Source organism: Mobula hypostoma, chromosome 22 (genome assembly GCF_963921235.1).
Source record: "Mobula hypostoma chromosome 22, sMobHyp1.1, whole genome shotgun sequence".
NCBI lineage: Eukaryota > Metazoa > Chordata > Chondrichthyes > Myliobatiformes > Myliobatidae > Mobula > Mobula hypostoma.
Window position 1 is genome coordinate 35615069 of NC_086118.1, and position 26757 is coordinate 35641825.

Genomic DNA, 26757 nt, shown 5'->3' on the forward strand with positions numbered 1-26757 from the left:
TAATTAGTTTGAAGGTAAAACAAATTATTGTTTTAAAGCAGATTTTTAGATGCTATGTCTGTAAAAAGCAGATGCTATCGTACTGCACCTGGTTTATTATTGCTGGAGGTGCAGTACAAGACAACAGATTGTTTAATTTGGCTGTCTTCAAACAGACAAAATGACTCTAAGTTGTGTAGTTCAAGGAAACTTGCAGACCAGATGGATAATATGATTTAGCATATCAAACAGCTGATTTATTAATGTTGGGAGTTTTATGTACTCAGAGAAGTTAGCTTCACAGTATTAATTGAGGTCTGTGTCACGAAAATGCTTTTAGAATGGTTGCGTTAAAGAGGATCTAAGGAAATATCACATGTATGTGAAGTCACGCAAGTGAAAAAGAAATTCTATAAATGTAGAGAGCAGTTCGGGGATGGGATAGGAAACATCAAGAAACATGGGGTGATCAAGAATCCATTCCTCTGGTTTCAATATCTGTGATGGATAATTTGCTCTGCTGCAACTCTTTGGTACGTCTTTTTGTTTAGTTTATTTGGAATTGTACCTGTGCTTTGCAAATCCTTTGTCCTTTGTGCATTGCATTTTAGAAATGTTTTGCATTTTAGAGATGGTTTGTAATTTGGAAATGTTTAAGCTAGAAATTCTCTGTGAGCTTTAAGCTTGTTTTAAGAATTTTGTTTGGATTTAAATGTGTATCACTGAAAATAAATGAACTGTGTTTTAAACTACTTTGTTTGCTGGAAGTATCTTCTCCACGGTAGGGCGAGGGGATGCACAGAGTATTGGCAGCTAAACTTGCCATGGAGAATAAATGGGGAAGTGAACAAGTCTTTCAATATTGGGTAATTACAGTACCATCTCCCTTTAGTGAGAGTACTCATGGCTATTTATATTTGATAGGGCTCAAGATCCTCGCTTGAGTTGAGAAGTTTGTGGTCAGCAAATCCAAAACCATCACAACTGACAAATGCAACAAGAGATTCTCAATATTTTATTCTATTTCCCTTGTTGTAAAGATCAATATATCATTTACCATCTGAAATACATGCTCCACCTGAAAGCTAGCTTTCAATGACTCATATACAACTCACCCAAATCACTTGGTATATTCACATTTAAGAAACACATTGTCTTCCTTGCCTTTCTAACAAAATTAATAATCGCCACCCTCCCTAGAGTATTGTCTATCTGCCAATTTGACCACCCTCTCAACCTATTTATATCCCTTTGCAAATTTCATGCACCTTCTGCATCTATAATTGCCATTGTACCACCAGCAAACTTAGATTTATTATACACTCAGTTGTCACTTTAATAGGTATCTCCTGTACTTAGTAAATTTGCCACTAAGTGTATGTTTGTAGACTTCGCCTGCTGTAGCCCATCCACTTCAAGGTTCCACATTTCTTTCCCAGTCCAATGTATGATCTGAACGACAAATAGAGCACTTGACCATGTCTGCATGTTTTTATGTATTGAGTTCCTGCGACATGATTGGCTGATTAGATAATTACATTAACGAGCAGGTGCACCTAATAAGCTGGCCATTGAATGTATATTTTGTGTTTTCTGTGTAGTAATGGGAACACAGAACGCTCTTTCTAAAGATAAACAATCAATTTAATGTTTGAAACTAATGGATTGAACAGCTTCAAGTAAACAACTTTTGTGTTTTAGGATATTGGAGAAGCTAAATCAAAATCATCCACTTGTGCAGGTATGCAGGTATGCTTGACACTGCAACAAATTAATGTGAATTAGGTGGACCTGAAATACCCAGCAGGGCAGACACAATCGCTACATGGAACAACAGAGTTAAGGTTTCATGTCAATGAAGTTTCTTCAGAATCGGATAAAATCCATACCTGGAGGAACCCCTGAGGAAATGGTGGAGGAGGAGGTTTGGCCCTGCCCCTTAGACGTCATGGCTGCTACCTCAATGGTATATGTAGTGAGAGCAGTCAGCCCAGTGACACGGTAGTCCAGTGTGTCGTTTGGCAGATAATGTGTCACACGTGTGTTCGTGCGATTGTACTCCTCCCATGAGATTCGGTAACCTAGGCATGAACAACAACACAGAGGCATGGTTTATTAGAAACAGCTTGAGAAGAAATTTTACATAAAAAAGGTTTTTAAATTGTTTTGTGGACAGAAATTAGATAAAATATGGTGGAATTTGTCTTGTAAAGGGAAAGAAAAAAGCTTCAGATACAACTGACTATCACAGTGAAATAATCTCCCTTTACCAAATAATTTAAACTGTAACTTTACTCACAAAATGTTCTGAGTGATTTATGTTTTGCAAGGGCTTTTAGTTTATAATTAGTCTAAATTTGTTTGGAAGAGCAAACTGACACCAAACTTGTAAAATAAAAACAAGCAACACACTTAAAAGTTGCTGGTGAACGCAGCAGGCCAGGCAGCATCTATAGGAAGAGGTACAGTCGACATTTCGGGCCGAGACCCTTCGTCAGGACTTTTAAGTGCGTCACTTGAAATTCCAGCATCTGCAGATTTCCTTGTGTTTGTGAAAATAAAAACAAGTAGCTTCTAAATGACAAAAATCATATAAGGGACTTAAAACGTGTGAAAGAGATTGTGAATGCCAAGCAAGCGGCTGAAGCATTTGCAGCTGTCAACCAGACATGCCAAATAGACTTCCTCCTGAGATCTCTATCATCAAAGAAAACTGGCCTGCCAATTCAATTCCCTCCATATGATATCAAGAAATGGCTGAGAGCACTGAATCTCACAAAGGCAATGAATACAGACAGCATCCCTTCTGTAGTGTTAAAGACCTGTGTTCCAAAAATGCCTGTACCTGTGGCCAAGCCATTCCAGTACAGTTACAGTCCTGGCATCCACCAGGCGATGTGGAAAATTGCCGAGGCATTTCTGTTCACAAAATGTCAAACAAATCCAATCTGGCTAAGTACTGCTCAAGGATTCTATGTGCAGTCATTAGCAAACCGTTGTTGACAGTTCCATCAAGCCACACTCACTCCCTCAGCACCCACTCACTGATGCCAAGCTTGGATTGCATCACGGCTGCTCAGCTTCAGATCTCAGGGACTGAACAAGTGAATTCCAGAAACGAGATGGGATGACTGCCCTTAACATCGAAGCTGCACTTAATTGTGACTTTAAGGAGCCCTGGTAAAGTTGAAGTTAATGGACATCAAAGGGAAAACAGTCCTGTGGTTAGGTTCGTAACTCACTCAAAGAAAAATGAATGTGGTTATCATAGCTCAATTATCACTTCCCCAGGAGCTCCTCAGGGTAGAGTCCTAAGCCCAATCATTCCAGTTGCTTCCATCATTTAATATTAACTTGTTTCTATCATAAAGTCTGAAGTGCTGATGGTTGTACAATGTGCTATTTAATTTGCCAGTCATCAGCAAATGAAGCACCTAATCCCTGCATGCAGTAAGCATTTTGCCATTGGCTAGTAAGTTATCTTCAGCATTAACAAGAAACTCAACTGGACCAGCGGCTGGGTACTCTGTGGTCAATGACTCATCCCTTGACAGCCTAGAGGCTTCCCATTGTCTGTAACACACGCCTGGAGCATGGCAGCGTCTCAGCCAGCTCACCTTAGGATAATTCCTGACCACTTATCACTGGAATCCGCTACCAAGACTTGGTCAGGTTAGTCCTGCTGCAGGGGCAGCATCTCAAGTTCAAATTTAAATTTTTTGTCATTCAACCTTCCACATTGAAATAATGTTCCTCAGGGACCAAGGTGCAAAACACAGTACATATAGCACATGCAGCCCAATCTCATTGCTTTTAATGAATATTTCAGGGTTTATTTTTTTAATTATTTCACTTTTTCTAAATATTTGTGCATTCTTCGCCATTTCAAGTGCTTTTTATTAATTATAAGTTTGAAATGTCTAATAGTTTTAGATAGCCTGCTATTAGAGCTTTTTCACTTGTTCTGCAGCAGGCTGATTCTCCTTTTACCACGTGATAAATTGCAGAAGGTCTTGCTATAGCACCAAATCCCTCCGAGATGGACAGAAGGCTTCTCTCTCACATTACCACCGATGGGTATTAGCTACAATCTACATTTCTTCATCGAAGTCAAAGGTGAATGTGGATGGAGTTGGAATTGGTATTGGTTTACTGAGAAACAGCAAAAGCTTTTCTAACATACTGTTCATGCAGATCAAATCATTACGTGGTACACTGAAGCAAAACACAGTAAAACAGTAACAATGCAGAATAAAGTGTAACAGCTACAGACAGTACAGTGCAGGTAAACTAAAAGATGCAAGATCATAATGAGGAATATTGTGAGGTCATGAGTCTAACTTATTATCTGAGGGAACTATTTAATAGTCTTTATATCTAACAACCGGAAAGAAGGTCATAATTAACTAAAAACTCTGGGCCACGATAAATTATAATAGCACAATGAACACATCTGATAACTGGCATGACTGAAATGATTATTATATGTAAATCAAAATACTAATTCAGCAGCCTGTTATTCAAAAAGCAATTACCATCAGGTAGGCTCTTGATTAACTTTCCACTATTAAGTCCAGTGCAACACAGAACAACTCCAAAATCCACATTTTATGAAATTTTCCCCTCATACACCAGCGAACAGTAAAAATTTTAAATTTATATAACAATTAATAATCCTAGAGTATGATCTTATATTTTTGACATAAATGCACAATAATACCAATTTTCAGGGTCTGACCTGTGAGAATCCCATTCTTTTCATGTGGCTCTCTCCAGCTTACTTTCAACGAAGTGTCCAGGATCTCTGTGAAACTGAGATGTCCGATTGGACCAGGGTCTGATGTAAGAGCAGATCAACAGACTGTCAGAGCTAATGTAGCAGGCACTGCATAATGCAACTGCTTCTTACCGCTAGAACTCTCGGAAAACCATGTGTTAGCATTAACAGTGAAAGAGCTACACATTAACATGGGAAAACTGGTTGGTGGCATATTACTTGCATTCTACTACTTTAGGAATAAAGTTTGCATTCTACTACTTTAGGAATAAAGTTTGCATTCTACTGCTTTTATCTCTACAGGTTAAACTCTGTCTGTATTTGTTGATTGCATGCACTGATTTTACTGGCTAGAAATTCTATCAGTGGCATTTGGATACAAAGGACAATGCTGAGCTGTAATTCAGTTACGTTTAACTTTTGATTACCTTTGTTGTGTAGTTTCATGGCTATCTCACCCAACTTTGAAGTCACCTAATTACACTTATCCAATTTGTGTTGTATTTCAAAGTTCAATTGAATGGTATACATTATGAAAAGTAGTAAACTAATCATTAAAATTTGGGGCTTTCCCTTCATTAGTTCTGCATCTGTGACTTCAGATAGTTTCCTATCTGCACCCAAGTTTAACCATGCATTACCATAAAATGGTAACCAGAAATTAAGTTCATTTTAGGTATGCCAGTCCACAAATGCTTTAGGATTGAACTAAACACTTGATTTCCCAAATATATACCTGAGAAAAATATTCCCAATTCAAAGCAATATTGGTTGCTGTCCATTAAATTACTATACAGATAATCCTAAAATTTATTGCTGCTTATAGATTCATTATTTAGTTGAGACAAGTCTAAATGGCTTGAAATTAGCTTAAGTTTGATATGACACCCTTTTATACACTTAATGGCCACTTTATTAGGTACCCCTAAATACCTGCTCAATGCATAAAAGCATGCAGACATGGTCAAGAGGTTCAACTGATGTTCGGTTCAGACCAAACATCAAAATGGGGAAGATATGTGATCTAAACAACTTTGACCATGGAATGATTGTTGATGCCAGATGAGATGGTTTGAGTATCCCAGAAACTGGTGATCTCCTGGGATTTTCATACACAACAGTTTCTAGAGTTTACACAGAATGGTGTGAAAAACAAATAAAATACCCAGTGGGTGGCAGTTCTGTGAGTGAAAATGCCTTGTTAATGAGAAAGGTCAAAGGAGAATGGCCAGATTGGTCCAAATTGACAGGACGGCATCAATAACTCAAATAACCATGCATACCAACCGTGCTACGTAGGGAAGCATCTCTGAATGCACAACATGCTGAACATTGAAGTAGATTGGCTACAACAGCAGAAGACCACAAACACACACTCAGTGGCCACTTTATTAGGTACAAGCGAATCTGAACATTCTGAAATAAGTGTAAGGGGGTTTCGTCTTTTACTGCGTAGGCTAATTAAAATGGCTTCTTTGTTATGTTATACTGGGGAATGCTTCTTTGTTATGTTAAATGCTGAGAAAGTCTCTAGCTAGACATTTGCTTGGGTTAATACAGATAGCAGGGTGCTATTAACCAATTGGGATAGTTGTTATGATTTTGGTGTATCTGGGAGATTTGTATGCGCGGGGTTTTGGGGCAGCAGGCGGGAGAGAGAGACAGAGAATGGACCAGGTGCTGTGATGTCCGCTAACAGGGTCGGACCCCGAGCGGGACGTTCGGCGAGGAGACGGAGACGGACTCGTGTGGAGTGTCTGGTCAACCACCGTTGTTGGTCCCAGGCGGCCGGTCGAGGTGGTCCGAGGGGTCGCAGGGTGAAGAAGAAGGTTCTTGAGCTCCAACTGTTTTGCGCACGAAGAGATTGAACTTTGATAAGTGTGGTGCCTTTTATTTTCCTTTTATATTTTATTCTATATTAATTATATAGTTCCAGTAATTTCTATAAACTGTAAATCATTTAATCGTATCTGGTGTATTGTCTGTTATTTGGGCGGGGTGGGGTATATCACACAGCATCCACACAAACTAATTACCCAGTTTGGCGGGGCCGAGGGTTGTTTCCCTAGACAACAGTGAGCCGAGCGACCCTGAGGGTGGCCAGGGGGGCTACATAAGTACCATTTAACTTGGGAATTTAATTGTCTTAAGATCTTTTAACTTGTCTGAGTCCTCCAGTTAATTGCCAAAGTTGAACTTTTCCATGGCAACTGTCAATGGGTTACTTTGATGTAGGAATAAACAATATTGTTCAATTTTCAGTCAACATAATCATGACTGACTTAATGACTTTATTTCCCAGAAATGACTTTTTCACCCAGAGAATTGTGGATCTGCAGAATGCTCTGCCTCAGAGGGCAGTGGAGGCCAATTCTCTGGATGCTTTCAAGAAAGAGTTAGATAGAGCTCTTAAAGATAGTGGAGTCAAGGGATATGGGGAGAAGGCAGGAACGGGGTACTGATTGTGGATGATCAGCCATGATCACAGTGAATGGCGGTGCTGGCTCGAAGGGCCGAATGGCCTACTCCTGCACCTATTGTCTATTGTCTATTATTTACTTTAAATTTCCATAGTTTTATTATTTATTTATGAGTGACCGCTCCTAAATGTGAATCTATCCACATATAGATTTTCCTTCCATTGGTGAACTTTTATAGCAGTCCAGAACACAAACTCCTACAGCTAAGTTTGTTAAAGCAACCATGTGTAGAAACGTAGACACAGCACCTGATGCAGATTCAATATCTTATTCAAGAAATTCCTTATATAACTTGCACAACATCACCAGGCATAGATTTATAGAACCCAAGAGCCCCTTACACATAAAATACAAATACATGTACAACATTTAAGAGATGAGACCTCTGTAGCTCATTGACAAAGCCATCCATTTTCTTCGACCAAAATGATCAGCTAGTATATATTTACACATAAAAAAGAACTCATGATGCTAACAGCATAATACTTACAATCTTCATGAGTGCGCACAAGTTTGGGTGGACTTCTCGGACCATCACCTGGAGTTGTGAAGCACAGCACTGAAGTGTAATAATCTGCGAACTTCTTCAAGCCTCGGATGTAACCAACATGAACCATATCCTGGAAATTTGGCCGGACTGTCACCATAGTGAACTCTTCCATTTGACCTGGCTCCCAGGCCAACAGCTGAAATGATAATTAAAAATGTCTGAACAGAAGTAATGGGAAAGGGGTCAGATTTTATAATGCACTTCAGAAAACCAACATATTTTCGGTAGCCACAAGCTAATCTCCTATTGATTCCTTGTTAAATGCAAAGTACAGTAAGTGTAGTCAATTTCAGTTTTTACCTGCCAAAGGAAGCTACCTACTTGCGAATTTTAGAGAAGGGACATATTTCAACACTATTATTGCAGAAATGGCTATTTTAAATGGAAGGTAATCTTTATCTTTTTAAGAAGCATTTTTCATTAATATCAAGCTCTCAATGGTACACTCAGTTATATATTTATGAAGTTACTGTACATTTTAGCACATCAAAGTTTCATTGCAAAACTACTTTGTTGCAAGCAATGTAGGTCAAATCATTTAGTCTTGTCTTCTGGGGAATAATTATCACCAGGGAACCTTTTATATAATTGAGATCATAGTGACATGACATCAAAGTCTGCTGTAATTAAAGCTTCCTACTGTCATACACAAAAGCCCTTTTTGAACAAACAAGCACAGATTTTACTGGTAACAGTAAATTTTCGTTCCCCAATTTTGCAGCAATCCTTGGTCAGGATTTGTTTACTAAAGACAGGAAGATAACTTGAGCATTTACAGTAACAGAAAACCATATGGGTGACTGTTCTAGCGGCTCAAAGAGTAACTTCAATGGCCAGTTTATCTCAGTACCACCATTATTTAAGTTACATAACTTTGACATCGATATTTTGACCTGGATGGTTAAAGTCTCTGGGTTTCTTATTTTGTTATAATTGCTCCAGAGCATTTTCATGTGATGGTTCACCAGGACAACTTTATCACAGCAGTATACCTTTTTTTATGTTATCTTCTCATAAGACGCGTATGTCACGACAACGTCAGCACTTGACATAGATCATTAGTTGCTCCGAAAGTTGTGGTGAATGCTTCTCTTGAGGTAAAGAGATCTTTGTTTTTTTGTTGTTGTTGATAAGAAAGAGGTTGGATGTATATTAGAGGAGTAAGGAATTATTTACCTATTCTTCTCACCAAAAATGGAATTTCTCATTTCATATGGCCCGCTGACTGGTGGGTGGCCTGAAGCCTTATCAAAAACATTTACAGATAACGGAGAACAATGAGCTGGGAAGAATCTGCGATTCAGTGACAATTCCTGCTTAGCAGGAACAGTGGAAAAGTTAACATTTTTGTTTTCATCATTCTTAGTTCAGAAACACAGGATGGGACTGAGTGGCTCATTAATAATCCACGAGTCTTTGGTTACCTGAAAATTACAGAATGTATCGTTTTAAACAGTCACAGTCAATAATGGTGGTAAGTGATCAATTTACAGGAATCAAAAGAGACATACATTTGAATAGTTAATGTCCTTGAAAGTTCTCTGGCAGATTTACTTGAAACTGTGGTGAAAGAATTAATGAGTGTAATTAGAATTTGAATAATTAGTTAAATTAGAAGTTAATAGAATGTTCAGTTCTGCAAATAGGAAGAAGTGCAGCGCACCAGCTCAACATATGTTCTGTTTTGCCTTTAATCAGAGGGAAGTTACAGTGTGTCACAATGATTGGCCAGATATTCTATGGAGAATTTCCAGTTTCACCTCATTATTCTTTTTGCCATTACTAGCGCTTGTTGTCGTTGCCTACAGTCCTCCTCCTCATAAACAATAGGGGTTTACAAAAGAGAAGGTGACTTTTGCAAGGCAGTATGTCTGCATGCACACCAACCTAGAATAGATCCGAAACTAATTCTGCTACCCAAGCCTCTTGTCCAAAACCTTGCTTTAAATGCCCATCTGATTTTCCTTGAAAAGAGGAAAATCAGATGGATATTTTTTTAAAGTTTTCTTTTTTAAAGTATTCCATACTTCAAAACCCAACCCTATAAAAATACCTTAAGACCATAAGATATAGGAGCAGAATCAGGCCATTCCACCCATCATGTTTGCTCCAACATTCAATCCTGGCTAATTTTTTTTGTTGCATCCTCTCACTCCCACCTTCTCCACATAACCCCAACCCCTTTACTAATCAAAAATCCTATTGATTTCTACCTTATATACATCCAATATTTTGCCTTCACGGACCTCTTTGGCAATAAATTCCATAGATTTGCCACCTACTCGTTGAAAAAGTTCCTCCTCACCTCAGTTTTAAAGAGATATCTCTTTAGTCCGAGGCTGTACCTCAGACCCTAGACTGTCCTTTTATTGAAAACATCTTCTCCAAGTCGACTATGTCCAGGTCTTTCAGTATCCTGCCTGTCTTCCAACCAATCAACCAGTTTCCCGTAATGAGTACTTCACAATAGGTCTTCCCTAGTTATAGAAACGGACCTTTCATTCTATTAAAACTCAGAATTTTAGCAGCCACCATGACATTTCACTTTAGCCCAATGAAAATAAATTCAATTTATGAATTATCTCCTTGTATACGAGTTACCCATCTCACTCTACCTTAGTGAATCTGTTTGAAGTTGCCTTTTATTCTTTTCATTGACTTTATTGTACTATCCATAATCAGATACAAAAAAAATACTCAAGGGTTTGCCTTCTAACCATTGTTCAATTAACAGACACCATTACTCTTACAGTTATATATTACAGGTTGAGCACACCTTATCCAAAATTCCAAAATCCTCCAAGATCTGAAATTCTTTTGAGCATCGACATGATGGCAGAAATGGTAAATTCCACAAAGCTCTGGGCAGGTTCCCAGGTGATGCACAGGTCTCTGCACACCACAGACAGCTCTGAGAAGTGACGTCACGTATGTAATGAAAAGAAGTTGATGAAAAATAGGAAAACACTGCATAAAGTGAAACATGAAAATCTCAGTCATATATTGGAAGAGTGAAGTCATCAGTATTGGAGTGAATGTATGCTGCTTAGTGGTATGCTGATCATGAAACAAGCAAAGATCCATCACTTCAAATTGAAAATTTAAAGTAATTATGAATATTCAGCAGGCTGGTTGCAGAAATTTAAGAACAGGCACAGCATTAAACTTTTAAAGATTTGTGGTGATAAAGTGTCTGCAGATCACGAAGCAGCAGAGAAATTCATTGATGAGTTTGCAAGGTCGTCGCTGATAAAAATCTAACACACTGAATGGCTGAATCCGTACATATGTGTGACGGACAAATGTACGACAAAGACAGCTTACTAGTAGCACATACATTCAGAGTCAGAAATGATGGTAATGCCATACTGCCACTGACTGACCATCTGGACAGTTAAGGTAGTAGTAGAGGGTTTCATTGAACTCCCGTCAAAGGGAAGATTTAAACTTCTTCAGTGTAGGCGTCCCTGGGAGAGACTTTGCAGTGTAGTAGTGACCTAAACAAGAGAAAATCTGCAGATGCTGGAAATGCAACGCAACACATACAAAACGCTGGAGAAACTCAGTAGCTCAGGCAGCATCTCTGGAAAAGAGTAAACAGTCGAAGGGTTTCGGCCTGTAGCTCCGACTGTTGACTCTTTTCCATAGGTGCTGCCTGGCCTGCTGAGTTCCTCCAGTATTTTGTGTGTGTTGCTTGGATTTCCAGCATCTGCAGATTTTGTTGTGCTTGAGGTAGTGATAGCTTACCTTTCTGATGGTTCAGTGTACAAAATTATTAAAATATTATATTAAACTACCTTCAGGGTATACACTATATGCATAATGCAAATAGATTTTTGTGTTTCAACTTGGGTCCCATCACCGAGGTCTCTCATTATATAGATGGAAATATTCCAAAATCCAAAATCCGAAACACTTCCAGCACCAAGCATTTCAGATAAGGGGTGCTCAACCTGTATCTATACAATCTAATCTTTGCTTCTGGCTTTTACAGAATTTAAAGTTCTTTTGAAGTTTTTCCAACTTTGTCTACAAAGAATGTGATCCTCCAATATCTCCTTGTTCATGCAAACCCCTCAGAATCTTTCCATCAAGTATATTTTCCCCTGAGCCACCGTTTTCCTCTTAAAGTATATAAACATATTTAGATTTCACATTCTTATATTTGTTACACTTACGTTTTGAATTTTAATAGGTCACTTCCAATATTTTTAAATAGCACACACTTGCCTCCAATAAATCTTTGCTGCTTGATCTTGATTAACCACTGTTTTTAAAAGCTTACTAATTTTAACTCAAATAATGCAGTTGAAGAATATCTTTGTTGCTGATGTTGGACTTTTTCAGAAAAGTTTATCTTCTCTGTTCTTGAACAAGGTTACTGCATGATCTAGCCTGGAACAATTATTATATTTAAGGTGGAATGAACAAAATGAGCCTGTTCCCTCTTTTGACCTTCACTCTGACTCATTTCAGCTGCTGAAGGTGCATTCCAAACAAAACTGCTGACATATCTGTCTTTATTATCAGTTTATGTTTACAGAATTTTAGCAAGAATTAGAGCTAAAACTAAATTTCCATCTTGCCACTGATCCCTACAAGGAAAACTGTTTCACTCAGATAGTGGACCTGTGGTTGAATATCTAGAATTAAACCAAAATAAACTTATTGCTACTCTTAAAGGAAGAAAGATGATGAAAGAATTTTAATAAATGTTACGCTCCTCCTTACCAAATCTTCTTTGTACTTTGCTTGACAATTGCTGTACTGCAGGTTGAGATTGCCTACCATGAAATGAACTATTTTCTGCACAACTCGCAATGAGCAAATATTCTTGATGCTATGGATCCTTCAATATTTTTATTTTGTGGTTTTCTGAATCAAGTATTGCGGTGAGACTTTTCTGCAGCCATTATTTTAAAGACTAGTATCAGGGAAACTAATTGTTCTGCTAGCTCCAAATGCATTCGATTAAGTGCAGAATTTTACAACAGATCACAGAGTTTTGAGAAAACAGAAACTGCAGATTTGTTGCTTCCCAGAATCAATGGTAAAATTTGATGTGAAGAGAATACCAAGAATACAAAAGTAAATGTTGGACACAGTGAGAGGACGTGCTTTCACATGCAGGGGTGCAGCATCCACCAGATAATACTCTTAGTTGGAGGAAAAACCACTCTCAACAAGCTATTAGATCAAATGGCTCAATTGGACCAAGGTAGGAAATGGGCACGGGGAAACCACAATGTAAGCTCAGTTTTGTTCACACGTATTAGAATGGCTTCAACATTCATCCAGTGAAAACAGCACCTTTGATTGACCTTTTCATCAGACAGAATAGAGAGAAAGGGATCCACTGTTTTTCCTCCTTCCCTTTCTCCCATGGTCCACTCCTATCAGATTCCTTCTTCTCCAGCCCTTGATATTTCCCATCCACCTGCCTTCACCTATCACTTTCCAGCTAGCGTCCTTCCCCTTCCCCCTCCTTTCTATTCTGGCATCTTCTCCCCTTCCTCCTCAGTCCTGAAGCAGGGTCTCGGCACAAAACGCCGACTATGTATTCATTTCCATAGATGCTGCTTGACCTGCTGAGTTCCTCCAGCATTTTGTGCGTGTTGCATAGTTTTTTTAGGGCTGCTCTGGAGGACAACGTGCAGTGGTTGGAGGGGAGATCAATGCTCTGCCACCTGTTGAAGGAGAAGAATGTCTAGAAGTCTTTCAGCTGTGAAGATCAAACCACAGCAACCTTGATGCACTACCACTGAAATTCAAAGATGCCATATACAGAAATCAGTGAATGCACCTTCAGTACCAAACCCCACCAGAATCCATTGTACCCTAACACAAAATAAATCTCACAAATCTATATCACAGTTTGCTTTTTCTGGTAAGCACTAATTAAGCCCAATTATGCTCCTCTATCTTATGGATTTATGGGCTTGAAACATAGAACAATGAGGGGAGATCTGATGGAGGTACACAAAATTATGAGGGGTATAGATAGGGTAAACACAACTAGGCTTTTTCCACTGAGGTTGAGTGGGATTACAACTGGAGTAGATGGGTTAAGGGTGAAAGGTGACAAATTTAAGGGGAACACGAGGGGAAACTTCCCTCAGAGGGTCGTGAGAGTGTGGAATGAGTTGTCTGTGCAAGTGGTGCATGCAAGCTCAATTTCAACATTTAAGAAAAGTTTGGATAGGTACATGGATGTTGGGGGTATGGAGGGCTATGGTGTTGGTGCAGGTTGATGAGAGTAGGCAGTTTAAATGGTTACAGCATGGACTAGATGGGCCAAAGGGCTTGTTTCTTTGTTGTACTTTTCTATGACTCTATTAGCTTTATTTATCATATGTACACCAAAACATACAGTGAAATGTATCGCTTACACCAAATCAGCAAGGTAAGTGTCATCACGTTTCCAGCACCAACATAGCATGCCCACAGCTCAATAAAACCTGATCCATACACTTTTGGAATGTGGGAGGAAACCAGAGCTCCCTGAGGAAACCAATTTGGTATTGGGGAGAACGTACAAACTCCTTACAGACAGTGGTAGGAATCAAAACCCGATCTTACAACTGTCACTGTAAAGCATTGTGCCAATTGCTATGCCCCTTAAACACAGAAAATGTATCTGATTCCACCATCTCCTCTGGTGGCATATTCTAGATATTAACTACTTGAATTCACCTTCTTTCCCTCCATGTTACAGAATGCCATAGCAACCTGACAGACAGGGATCTGAATGTAGTCAATCACCAGGCCTTGAGTGGCCTGACCTGGGGCAGGCTAGAAGGATAATGCATGCAGCACCGTCTGGAGGACCAGATTTTGCAAGTGTCCTGCTGTAGAGGTTTCTCAGAGGAGGAGTTATAGAGGGAGTCTACTAATTCAGGGCTGATGAACATGTACAGGTGGAAAGAATGGACAAATCTTTTAATATACTTGATTGAACCTTTTGTATGTAATGGCTGCCGTCTCAATTTCTGGTGCAGTATTGCAGCAGCACCTTCTGCTGCTTGCAAAGAAAGCTCAGATCTTTGCTAGCATCACGGTTCTTGAATTAGTGATCAGGGAGATTTGCAGTTTCAAAGTTCAAAGTAAATGTATTACCAAACTATGCATATGTCACCATATACTACCCTGAGATTTATTTTCTTGCAGACACTCACAGTAAAACAAGGAAATGCAATAGAATCAATGAAAATCTTCACATAATCAAAGACTGACAAACAACCAATATGCAAAAGAAGACAAACTGTGCAAATAAAAATAAAAATAAATAAATAAATAAATAATACTGAGATCATGAGTTGGAGAGTCCCTCAACTACTCTCATGGATTTTCTGTATTTCACGGCTATCTAGAGGAGACAAATATCAGAGTTGTATTGTACATATATATTTTGACAATAAAATGAACCTTTGAACCTTTTGAAAGTGAGTCTAAAGATTGTGAAACCAGTTCAGAGTTGAGGTGAATGAAATTATCCACGCTGGTTCAGGAGCCTAATTGTTGAAGGATAATTACTGTCCTTGAACCTGGTGATGTGGGACCAAAGGCTCCTGTGCTTCCTTCCCGATGGCAGCAGCGAGAAGACAGAATGGCCTGGATGGTGGGGTCCTTGATGATAAATGCTGTTTTCTTGTGGCAGTGCTCATTGTAGATTTGAAGTTTACAGCTTCCCAGCAATCAGCACTCTGTGAGAATACTAGAATTGTTGATGAGCCACCCCAGGAGCATTAGAAATTCCACAGAGCAGAGATCTCCACGCGTCTCTTAGGATGAAGCACTGCCAATCCACCTGAGACCTTGACATTGCCTGAGAGCTAGTGAACTCAGACTTCTGCCTCGTACATGAGAAAATGTAGATGAAGTGAGGCCATGTTACCCCCAAACTACTTAAGGACATTTTTCTCCAAAGCTAGTTTGCAACATGCACACTTTCTACCAGCCATGCTATAGCAAATATTGCATGAGAAACAAGGAAATATGTGGGAATGAGCAGGAATGAATAGTTCATGTTGGCATGTTTAGATTTATTAATTTGACTTGGAATGGCTATTTTTATATTTGCTCTTCAACAGAGGATGGCTGGTAGTGGCTGGGAAATTGTGGTTGAATTTATTAGTAGTCAGCTTCTCAGGTTACACGTTGCTTTACTGGAAATGGACTATTTCAGATTGCCTCCCTCCCCCTCCTCCACAGCTGTCAGTCAACCAGATATTGACAAAGAATCAATCTTCATCATGGTGTTTTAGTACATCATGGACTCAAAGTTGACTGCTGCAGTCACAACATGAGTGCTGCTGGTGAGACCAGAAGCAGAATTATCATTCCTCTGCTCCTGGTGCTAAATTTTACCGGGAAATGACATTTGCAATTTTATTTTTTAATTTATTCATTTTCAGGATCTGGCATCATTATAGAGGGCACAGTTCATCGCTCATAACTAGTTGCCCATGAGACCGTTGTGGCGAGCCACATTCTGAAAGTGTTGCACTGCTATTTGTAACGGCGCTCACCACTACTGCTACCAGTGAAATCCAGGACTTTGAACAAGTGATAATGAAGGTATGTTTGTATATTTACAGTCAGGATTATATGACTATACAGCAGCACTGTGTGTGTGTGTATGGGGGGGGGGTGGAGGTGGGGTAGGAATTTACACACATTCTGCTGCAGAGGTTCCAGAGGAGGACTTTGAGAGGGAGTCTATACAGGTCGATGTGCGTGCAGGGTGGTGATGGTGTTCCTTTGCACTTGCTGCCTTTGTCTTTCCTGGTGGTAAAGGTCATAGGCTTGGGAGGTGATGCTGGAGCAACCCTGGTATATAACTGCAATCAGTTTTGTTGCTGGTACATACTGCAGCCAATCTGATGTCAGGTTGATTGTTTGACTGGTCTGCAGTTCAGCTCTTCCAATTTACATAGAATTTCTTAGATATTTTCTGAGAGAACAGCACAAGGTGAACTGGGCTGTGAGTTACTTTGCTCTGTCTCTATTCCGTGCCAGAGTTATTGTTGAGTGTTCAACACGGTCTTCTTCTTCTGCTGGGGCATTGCAGATTCAATTGTATTCCTAGGGCTACATAATGGCCAGGTAGGGCAAAAAAAAAGTGTAGATTTTCTCCCCAGAAGGATATTATTGAGGTAGATGGCCATTAACAAAAATACAGCAGCTCTGAGATCATCATTGTAAAGACTATTTTTAAAAATTCCAGATCACACAATTGAATGAACTTCTCAGCTGTTATACTGGGAACTTAACTCACATCTCAGAACTGCTTGGTCAGTCTCTGATTTACTAATCCAGAAAGTAAAGCACTGAACTATCGTTGTACCCCTTGTGTTCCTTGATATATCTGTTGCATTTGTGTGTAAAACATGGATAGGGTTGGTCACAACTTGAGCTTTTTGAGGAACTAAATCAGAATCTTGTTGAAAGCAGGACAGTAGACACATTTTATATGGATTTTAGCCAACACAGCCTGGATCTCTTGTGTCTCAATCTTCTGGACTAGTCTACTACGCAAGACTGTAGTCCCCTCCATTTGCAGCATCTCTAGAAATTAACTTGTGCCCCCACAAAACTATATTTATGCAGCCAAAACTATTCTGCATCATTGGGAAGCCTGCAATTTTGCCATCACACCAGATCATTCTGTCTGTTGTTTGATGAGGGATATTTCAAAATTCACTTGAGTTCTCTTGGAATACAGAACACAAATGACACCCCCACCCGCTATTAGGCCAAAGAGTGTGATAAACTGAAAGATATTCTAAATACCTCCAACTGAAATCTCAATCACCACCACCAGCAAGGTATTTGTGGCTATTGTTGACTCATATGTATCGTGACAATGATAACATTCGTTTGGAAATGCTGCCACCTTCATGCCTTGCTCCTTGTTGAGGAAAACTGCTCCCTGATACCTCTGTAGATATATTTAAGACGAGGTTGGATAGATTTTTGCATACTAGGGGAATTGAGGGTTATGGGGAAAAGGCAGGTAGGTGTAGATGAGTCCATAGCCAGGCCAGCCATGATCTTATTGAAAGGCAGAGCAGGCTCAACAGGCCAGATAGCCTATTCCTGATGTTCTTATGGTTCTGCTGAGGGACGTTTTCCATTTCCCCTCCTTTGGCAACTTTTCCTGCTTGCTACTCATTTTTCCAATCATGTACTCCAACAGGAATATGTATTGATATGCACTAGCCTTGGGGATGGCTGGAATGTGCAGAAGCTCAAAGATGAGGGAAAGCCTTTGACCACCTCACATACCAACCTCAAAGAGGTTAACAATCTTGAAAAATTCTGGAATGTAACCCCTAATCCCCCAATTGTAGAATTGTAGCAACAATCAATTGAAAGCAATCAGCAAATATATTGTAAACTGTCACTGGCCCCTTTGAAACAAGCTAGCAGAGTCCCTCCCACTGCTGTGAGAATGGTGAGATGTGCAAGATTAAGAGTGGGCACTGCAATTCAGCAATGGTTGTATCAAATCACCATCATTTCCTCTGCAGTTTATATTACTAAGGCATACACTAATACCCTTCTCATATGGTGACCAATACAATTTGCTGCAAAGTTACTCCATAGGACTCAAACAACAGCTGACAGATTTGAGGTGAATTTTCCAGTTAAAGAGCTTGCCTTCTTTCTTTTGTTTAAAAACTTCTCATCCGTGGAATAGAATTCTTTCTATCTCAATTAACCAGAGTCTTAATCAATGTTCTCAGGTGAGGTCAAGCTCAGCTTGATGTTACTTTTATATTTGGCACGCTAACCGTCCGACATCCCTTTGTACTATTGTTCTTTCAACTTCTGTTAAACTGGGATAACTTTCTGATGTATGTGATGCTCAACAGGAACTGGTCTGAGAATGATTTAATAACAACAGAGAATATGAAAAGCTTACAGACAGTAACAAGTTGCCCCCATCAAAACTTGGCAAGGCCTTCTATACATAAATTGTATCAAATGGGGAACCTGAAGACTCACAAATAAAATTGAGAAAAAATAATTTTTGATGTCTTGCTAAGCTTAGCTAGCTATCAATGTGATCAAAACATATTGCATGTCTCTTACATTACTGGTAAATTCACAATTCGTTAAAAATGCTCAGGCCTTTAAAAGTTACTAAAATAAATTGAAGAACCAATTGTTTAAAATAGATGCTCCTCTCCATTTTAATGGATGGAGATTCATGTTACTTGAGGATCTGTGGCAGAATCACAGTCAGTCTCTAGACTCTGCAGGGGTTCATTCTTGGTAAACAGCTGCCAGGAAGCTCAAGGTTACCACGTCCACTGTGAATGCATGGACACATGGTCTTGGGGAATAATAATAGTCGTGTGTGGAGTAGCCAGCATTCCAGCGTTTCCCTGAAAAACCTGAGCCATAGGAATAAATTATTTTTGAGAAGAAAGAGTGAGAAGCTTGGATAAATTTATTGCTCTCAGAGTTCAAGTGCAATGAGCCCCTTTCCATGTAAATCTAGGATCATACTGCCAATCTTGATCCAGTATTATTAAACAAAATGCAGCTAGACACAGAACACAGCAAAGTAACAGGTAAATATATGCAAATATCATTTATAGAAAATGTTCTTGCCTGATGCACAAGCAATCACTTCTAAAGAATTCAGAAGTCATTAGAATTAGAAGTTAAGGATCAAATGTGATATTTGGTATAAAACTATTACTGATTAAGATGATGAGCTATCATATCAGCTGGGTTTTTTTTTCGTTTGCTTCACACAATAGTCATTTTTATTAACTTAATGACTATTGTGTGAAGTAAATGAAAACCGAACCACTTAATATGACGGTTCATTATTTTAGTCAGTAATATTAATCAGAATCTTAGACCAAATTCTACATCTTTCAGTGTTACTCTACATTTGCTTTGTCCAACAAAAAACTATTTGTTCAAGAGTGTCATTTATCCTTGAACTGAAACAGGAATATCGAAAGGTGAAGATTTGTTGTGATGGTGGAGCTTATGCCTTTGTTCTCCATACAATAAAGCCAAATTTCAGTAAGAAAGAAGCAAAATGAACTGAAAAGAAGAGCACATCTGTCCGTGGTAAAGGGTGAGGCGGGCTATCTGTTCTGTATATAGAGAAGGTGCAAGGTGCTTAAGCTCCAGGAAATCCAAAGGAGAGAAAATACATCACAGAGAGAAAATTTTAACCTCAGAAGAGCATTAGATTAATTGAACAAATCCACTGTAAAATTTATTTTGCACCTAATTGGGATTAGAGCACAGGTTACAACTCAACTAGTTCACACCGCTTCTAAACACAAGAAAATCTGCGGGTGCTGGAGATCCAAAACGACACACACAAAATGCTGAAGGAACTCAGCAGGCCAGGCAGTATCTATAAAAAAGAGTGAACAGTCGACATTTTGGGCCGAGAGCCTTCATGAGTCCTGGTTAAGGGTCTTGGCTCAAAATGTCCACTGCTTACATTTTTCCATAAATGTTGCCTGGCTGCTGAGCTCCTCCGGCATTTTGTGTGTGTTGCTTCACACTGATTCTATCCTACTTTACATATAATGCTTTGATTTACAGCCAAAGTGGCCACATTTGCAGCAGCCAGCTGAAAAGTACGGTGGAATTGCTCTGAATTGTACATTGAGGAGCTGACAGACAAAATTGAAACATTACAACACCAGATTATAATTGTAGGACAACAAATTTAGTTAAACAATTTCCCTTGAAAATGTGAACGAAAGATGTAAGTTTATACATGTAAGGCTGACAAAATGTTATTAGTTAATCTTTCACTCAATGTTCAGGAAGAAGCTAGAGACTGAGCAATATTTGGATTGTAACATTATGTTTATCATATTTTCAGATACAAATCTAGCTTAAAAAAACACCCATCTGCATGAAATGTCAAATGAAAAATGTGCAAAATGTTTTCACTCAAGTAGATCGTCTTCCAGCATTGTATTAAGTAGGAGAGCAATATCACTTCACAAGAGAGGTTAAATGAATTCAAACAAATGCAGAATATGAGTTAGAACATAAAGTAATGACTGAATCTATTGCCTGAGCAGTCACTGTCACAGTGGCTAGCACTTCTGTCTCATTAGGTTCCCAGGCATGGAGCTGGAGTGGAGATAGTCAGATAGGATAGATCAACAGCAGAGTAACTGAATCAGCTGCAACATTTGGCAAAGAGAGATCACTTTTGTCATTTATTGTTTCATATATGTGAGCATTTCTCTATATTTCACAACTACTAATGTTGCTAGATGGATCAAGAAATACTGTCCCTTAAGGCAAGTTTCTGTACTGGTTTCTATATTTGGGTGCAACTGCCTGTATTTTCCCACTAATGCAGGAGACTATACGAGTTATAGCAAAAAAGAGTACCATACTTCTACTACCCTTTGTGAGAAACATGTTGCGAATGGTATGCTGGCATTTATAGCAAGAGGATTCGAGTACAGGAGCAGGGAGGTACTACTGCAGTTGTACAAGTCCTTGGTGAGACCACACCTGGAGTATTGTGTGCAGTTTTGGTCCCCAAATCTGAGGAAAGACATCCTTGCCATAGAGGGAGTACAAAGAAGGTTCACCAGATTGATTCCTGGGATGGCAGGACTTTCATATGATGAAAGACTGGATGAACTAGGCTTATACTCATTGGAATTTAGAAGATTAAGGGGGGATCTGATTGAAACGTATAAAATCCTAAAGGGATTGGACAAGCTAGATGCAGGAAGATTGTTCCCGATGTTGGGGAAGTCCAGAACGAGGGGTCACAGTTTGAGGATAAAGGGTAAGCCTTTTAGGACCGAGATTAGGAAAAACTTCACACAGAGCGTGGTGAATCTGTGGAATTCTCTGCCACAGGAAACAGTTGAGGCCAGTTCATTGGCTATATTTAAGAGGGAGTTAGATATGGCCCTTGTGGCTAAAGGGATCGGGGATATGGAGAGAAGGCTGGTACAGGGTTCTGAGTTGATCAGCCATGATCATACTGAATGGCGGTGCAGGCTTGAAGGGCCGAATGGCCTGCTCCTGCACCTATTTTCTATGTTTCTATGTTTCTATGTAACTTCTCTCCTCAATGCCTTGGATCTAATTCTTCTGAAATCAGAAACTATTGACTAGGCAAACCTTTATTTACAGATGAAGATACTTAATTGAATTTACTACAGAAATTTCTCTCTCCCATTTTTTGATCTGCTCTAAAGATCTATGTAGAACAAAAGATGGGCATGGAATGGCCTTATAGGTTTATCCAATTTCAGCTCACTCCTATTACAATGACGCCACTGACAGCAGCTCCAATGTATTATCATTGAGGTGGCAATGTTACCACTGGAGGCAGACAATCAACAGAAATGCAATTGGTGAAAAATTTAAATCTTGACATCACCCCTCAATAAAACACGCCCTAAAGTTCTCTGAGGCCTTTTATATCCAACGGGAAATGCTTCTCATTAAATTCTAAAGGGCTGGAAAGTCAGTGTATAATCTTACACTTAGCAAAACCTAAACAACATTGTTCACATTTGAATAGTTCTTGAGGCAGCTAGAGTTACCTTGTAACCTTGGTTTATTCCATTAATAAACTGAGGACTGGGTGGTGTCCATGTGAATCGAATAGTTGTGGAATTAATGGCTTCGGCATGCACATTTCCTGGAGGCACTGTAGGAACTGGAAAGAATCACAGATACCTTTAAATTGTTTGCATGAGAAAAGAGAACAATGGAAGTTAAATGTTGCTTGAAGACTAATCATCTTCACATATTTAAGAACATGTTCTTTATTAGTCATTTCTGATACGTGAGTAATCCTGTCACAATCCGTGTGCTTCCAATGAAAGGTTCTTGTACTATATTTGCAGGCTAGACTGTTCAATGCTTTCAAATTGTGCCAAAAATGAGGGGCCAATTGAGCGGTATCAGTATCAGATAATTGGAATGTTCCATTTATTTTGTACTTGCCCTTGGATATTGGAGTTGAGGGTGTGGACTGACATTCTCTTGCAGATGTACGTAATGATTTTTCTTCTATGGCGCTGCAAATATCAAGCTGAATGGGTGGAATGGGTGGTTTCTCAACTCACCAGTATCCCCATCAGGCTACATTAACACACTATTCTTCTTCTTGGTGTAAATTGTCAACAAGGGTCTTCCTTGAGACAATGCTCCCTGGACTGGGGAAGACGACTGAATCTGTATCCCCCACTTTTCATTGCTTTGGCAAGAAATTGGGTGGCACGGTAGTAAAGTGGTTACAGTGCCAGAGCCTCGGGTTCAATTCCCCGAGCTGCCTGAAAGGAGTCTGCATTCTCTCTACGAGACCACACGCATTTCCTCCCACTTTCCAAAGGGGTGCGGGTTAGTAGGTTAATTATTCACGTGGGTGTAATCGGGTAGTATTGCCTTGTTGGGCTGGAAGTGTCTGTTGCCATGCTGTATCCCTAAAGGGATAAAAATAAAACAAAAAGTATCATGAATCGATTGACAATTGGAATATGAGATTTAGTTTAGGTTACCCTGAACTTGTTAGGTTTGCTCCCATTCTGTTTTCTAAGGCTTTTTGTCATTGCATGATTTTTCTTTCCCCAAGAAAACACACCCTTCTTCCTCACCACACTCAGTATTATGTAGGATTGCCAGAGAGGTTGGTTCTGCCACGGCTCCTGATGCCTGACCCACGAACTTACCCTCTTCCCATGAGAAGTGAGTACCCACCCCCTTGCAGGGTCCACTCGGTGACTGTCGGGCTGTAGATTCCCAAACCAGCCCCATTGTACGATGCCACCGCAATCTCATAATTGGTCCAGATGATAAGGTCTTCAAGGAGGAAATTATTAACATCAGAACTGGTGATATTCTTGTACTGATGCTCCACAGGTAATCCTGCTAAGCAGTACCTATAAAAATAAGAGATCTAAGTAAATTTATTATCTAAGTCACCATATACTAGCTTGAGATTCATTTTTGTAGACATTTACAGAAAAGTAAAGATTAAAATGGTTGTATATTTTATTAAATGCTTGGCTTGGGTACTTTTAAACAGCATGTACAAGGGAATGCATAAAGAATCCAAAATATTGCTGGGAAAAACTACCTAAATTTTATTTAAAGAACATTGAAACTCCTGGGAGTCTTTTGTATTAGCCACATTCTGCTAACTCCAGAATATGTGCTTTAAGGGAATACAAACTCAAGACAACATATGCAAACATGTGAAAGTTGACCCTACAAGCCAAAGGAATTAAAGAGAGCTTATGTTGGGCACCAGATTAAAGGAGACATTAAGTAATAATACATTTGTAATTCATTTGTTCTATATTGTAAAATGAATGGTATCATCTCTTGTAGTTTTCTGTTTGCTATAAGCTGTTTTTTTTACACTGGTAATAAAAGAGCAAACATGTACACAATAACAGAAGATCATTATTATTTGATCTAGTTCCCATCCATGAAAGCAGAAGCGCAAATACTCTCCTTAGAAGTACCTGATAATGTAACCCTTCAGAGCTCCATTCTGTTGGTTTTCTGGGGGTGGCTGCCATTGAATCATGATGGATTGATTTGTTCTGCCACTTGCAATGACATTTTGTGGCGGTGCACTTGGTGGTTCTTCAGGTAGTGATAACCTGCAAGAATTTGTACCATTTGCTTATGAAAAATATAAAGGTTGAGACAAAATCTATTATCAATTTAACTTAAAAATATATTAATACAAAAAAATTAATAAATCTCAAATTCAATGTGCTGCCTCCAACATGCTGTGCTTACTACTCATGCCTCCATTATAGTTTAAGATAATGATAACTGCAAAATGTTAGCTGATCAATTGTAATGTGCAGGCTGTCTCTGAGATTGCTTTAAAATAATTGCAAAAGCAAAGTTTAAATATAACCACATTTAACAGTACAAAATTGGAGACTAAACCTTACCTCTCTGTCTCTCGACTGTACTGACCCTTTCCAACATCATTCACGGCACAAATACGGAATTGGTAGGACCTGGCTGGAATGAGTCCCCTGACAGTCAGTCCCACAGATTCAGGGTTTACACTCATCAGGTGAACTGTCCAAGGGGAATCTGTAGCGAAAAAATGTCAGCTTCTCTTGAAATGTTTATTTCACTTTAAAGCAATACGATTAGATAAATGCCACAAAATTCTGAAAAAAATTGATAAGATGAGAAGGTGCGATAATTAGACAAGGAGAAAAAGGACTCAAAATCTGCTCAGAGAAAACTTGTTTTCATTATTCTTTTAGAAGTTCCTCTTCTGAGGTATTTGTGACATGGAAGTTACTACTGAAGTAGCTTGTTCAAATAAGAAGATGATACTTTAATAGTAACTTCAATATCATCAATATCTCAGAGGACACCGAAAAGTTTCTGCAGTAAATTATCAGAAAAAGTGATGAAACATTTCATTGAACATATGAGGTTAGAAGACATATTGATTGCAAAAGGGGTTCTAAATCATTTTAATCCAACTGGAATTGCTGATGGTGTTTGTCTGTCAGTACCCCAGAGCTGTTTCAATCATTTTGACAATTCCTAAACAATACTGATAAATTTATTGCATGTGCTTACCCATAAAACATTCTTTGTGCAAATAACACAAATGTTACACCAGTGGCATAAAGTCCACTTTGTATCTTGTGGATGAGTAATGAGATAACATTTCTAACAACGCTGTATATTACTCAATTTTATTCCCTAATTGGAACTGCAATTAGTCATACAGTATCTTAATTCTTAAGTGGGTGTATGAGGCTGGAGGCTAATGCGTTAAGCAATCCAGTTCTAGACATGATAGCCCAGGGCTGAAGGCAACACCACTCAAGCAGAGGGGAAATGCATAAGAGATTACAGTAAGAGGAACATAAATTGAGAGAAATTGGGAGTGACAACAACATTAAGAAAAAGGGCTCACAACAACATAAAAGGATGTTGAAACAAGTCAGAGTTTAATTAATGCTCCTTCTGCCCAAAATGTTTTGGGGCTTTAATGGAGCATCAGCCCCTCAGTGCAAGATTAACCTTTGAAGAAGAACGAATTCCTTTCATCCTGATAGAAATGAGATTCAAAAAAAGCCTCATTAATTTTCAATCTGAGGTGCAGCTTTGTCTACAGTTTGCTCATTTAATGATAAAGGATTGGAGGAACAAATAACAAAGCCTAGAAAATATGATGATTTAGAGAAACTTAAAATATGGATAATCTAAATAAAAATTCAATTCTAATTTTCTGAATGAAGCAACTTTATAAATATCAAGATCCAATAGTCAAAAATAACTGCTCTCCTCACACTATTCCATTTCTACAGATAATTGATGGTACTGCATGCACAGAGTTTGAAACCATATTGCCAAACCAACACTGTCTCAATAGCATTCCAGGAAATAAATGCTAGGCTACTGCACTGAGTCTCCTGGCTTTGTTGCATCAGTACTGATTCCAGTAATCATTAGTAAATTGGCATCGATCCTGCTATCCACGAGTAAAGCATTACAGACCAGTAACCATGAGCACACTGCTATTCACATCTAGATATTACAGATGCATCAGAAATCAGAATACAGTATTCAATACAAATTGAATTTAAAAGCCCTGATGATATAACTAAATTGTGGCTCAAGTATGGAAAAGAATGGAATGCAAAACAATTCCATAAATGTTATCTACATATAATATTTCAAATTTATACCTTTTACCTGACCATTTTTAATTTTAGATGTCTGCCACCTGCACTTCTGAAATTTTTATATAACCAAGCAATTTATGGAAATGTTTTATAAATCCTGCTGAGGTTGGACTAGACTTAAAGAGCATGCGGCTTTCTGTTTGCTATATTACAAGAAGCATTTGTTTATGCTGGAGAGAGTGTAGAGCTGATAGACCTGGAATTCACCTGGACTGGAAGACTTTAATTATGTGGAGAGATTAGATAGACTGGGTATTG

The 26757-nt window shown here is 38.9% G+C and overlaps 1 protein-coding gene across 1 annotated transcript in view; it reads right to left on the bottom strand.

Moving 5' to 3' along the window:
- LOC134360278 (protein sidekick-2-like) overlaps positions 1 to 26757 on the bottom strand; it is a 983228-nt gene that overhangs the window by 251576 nt on the left and 704895 nt on the right. Inside the window, exons 15-21 of the mRNA XM_063074455.1 lie at positions 24733 to 24880; positions 24289 to 24429; positions 23519 to 23700; positions 22360 to 22475; positions 7727 to 7922; positions 4718 to 4816; positions 1869 to 2060 (exon numbers count right to left, since the gene is read on the bottom strand). Of these exons, the coding sequence (XP_062930525.1) occupies positions 1869 to 2060; positions 4718 to 4816; positions 7727 to 7922; positions 22360 to 22475; positions 23519 to 23700; positions 24289 to 24429; positions 24733 to 24880 (1074 nt within the window). The remainder of the gene's footprint in view (positions 1 to 1868; positions 2061 to 4717; positions 4817 to 7726; positions 7923 to 22359; positions 22476 to 23518; positions 23701 to 24288; positions 24430 to 24732; positions 24881 to 26757) is intronic.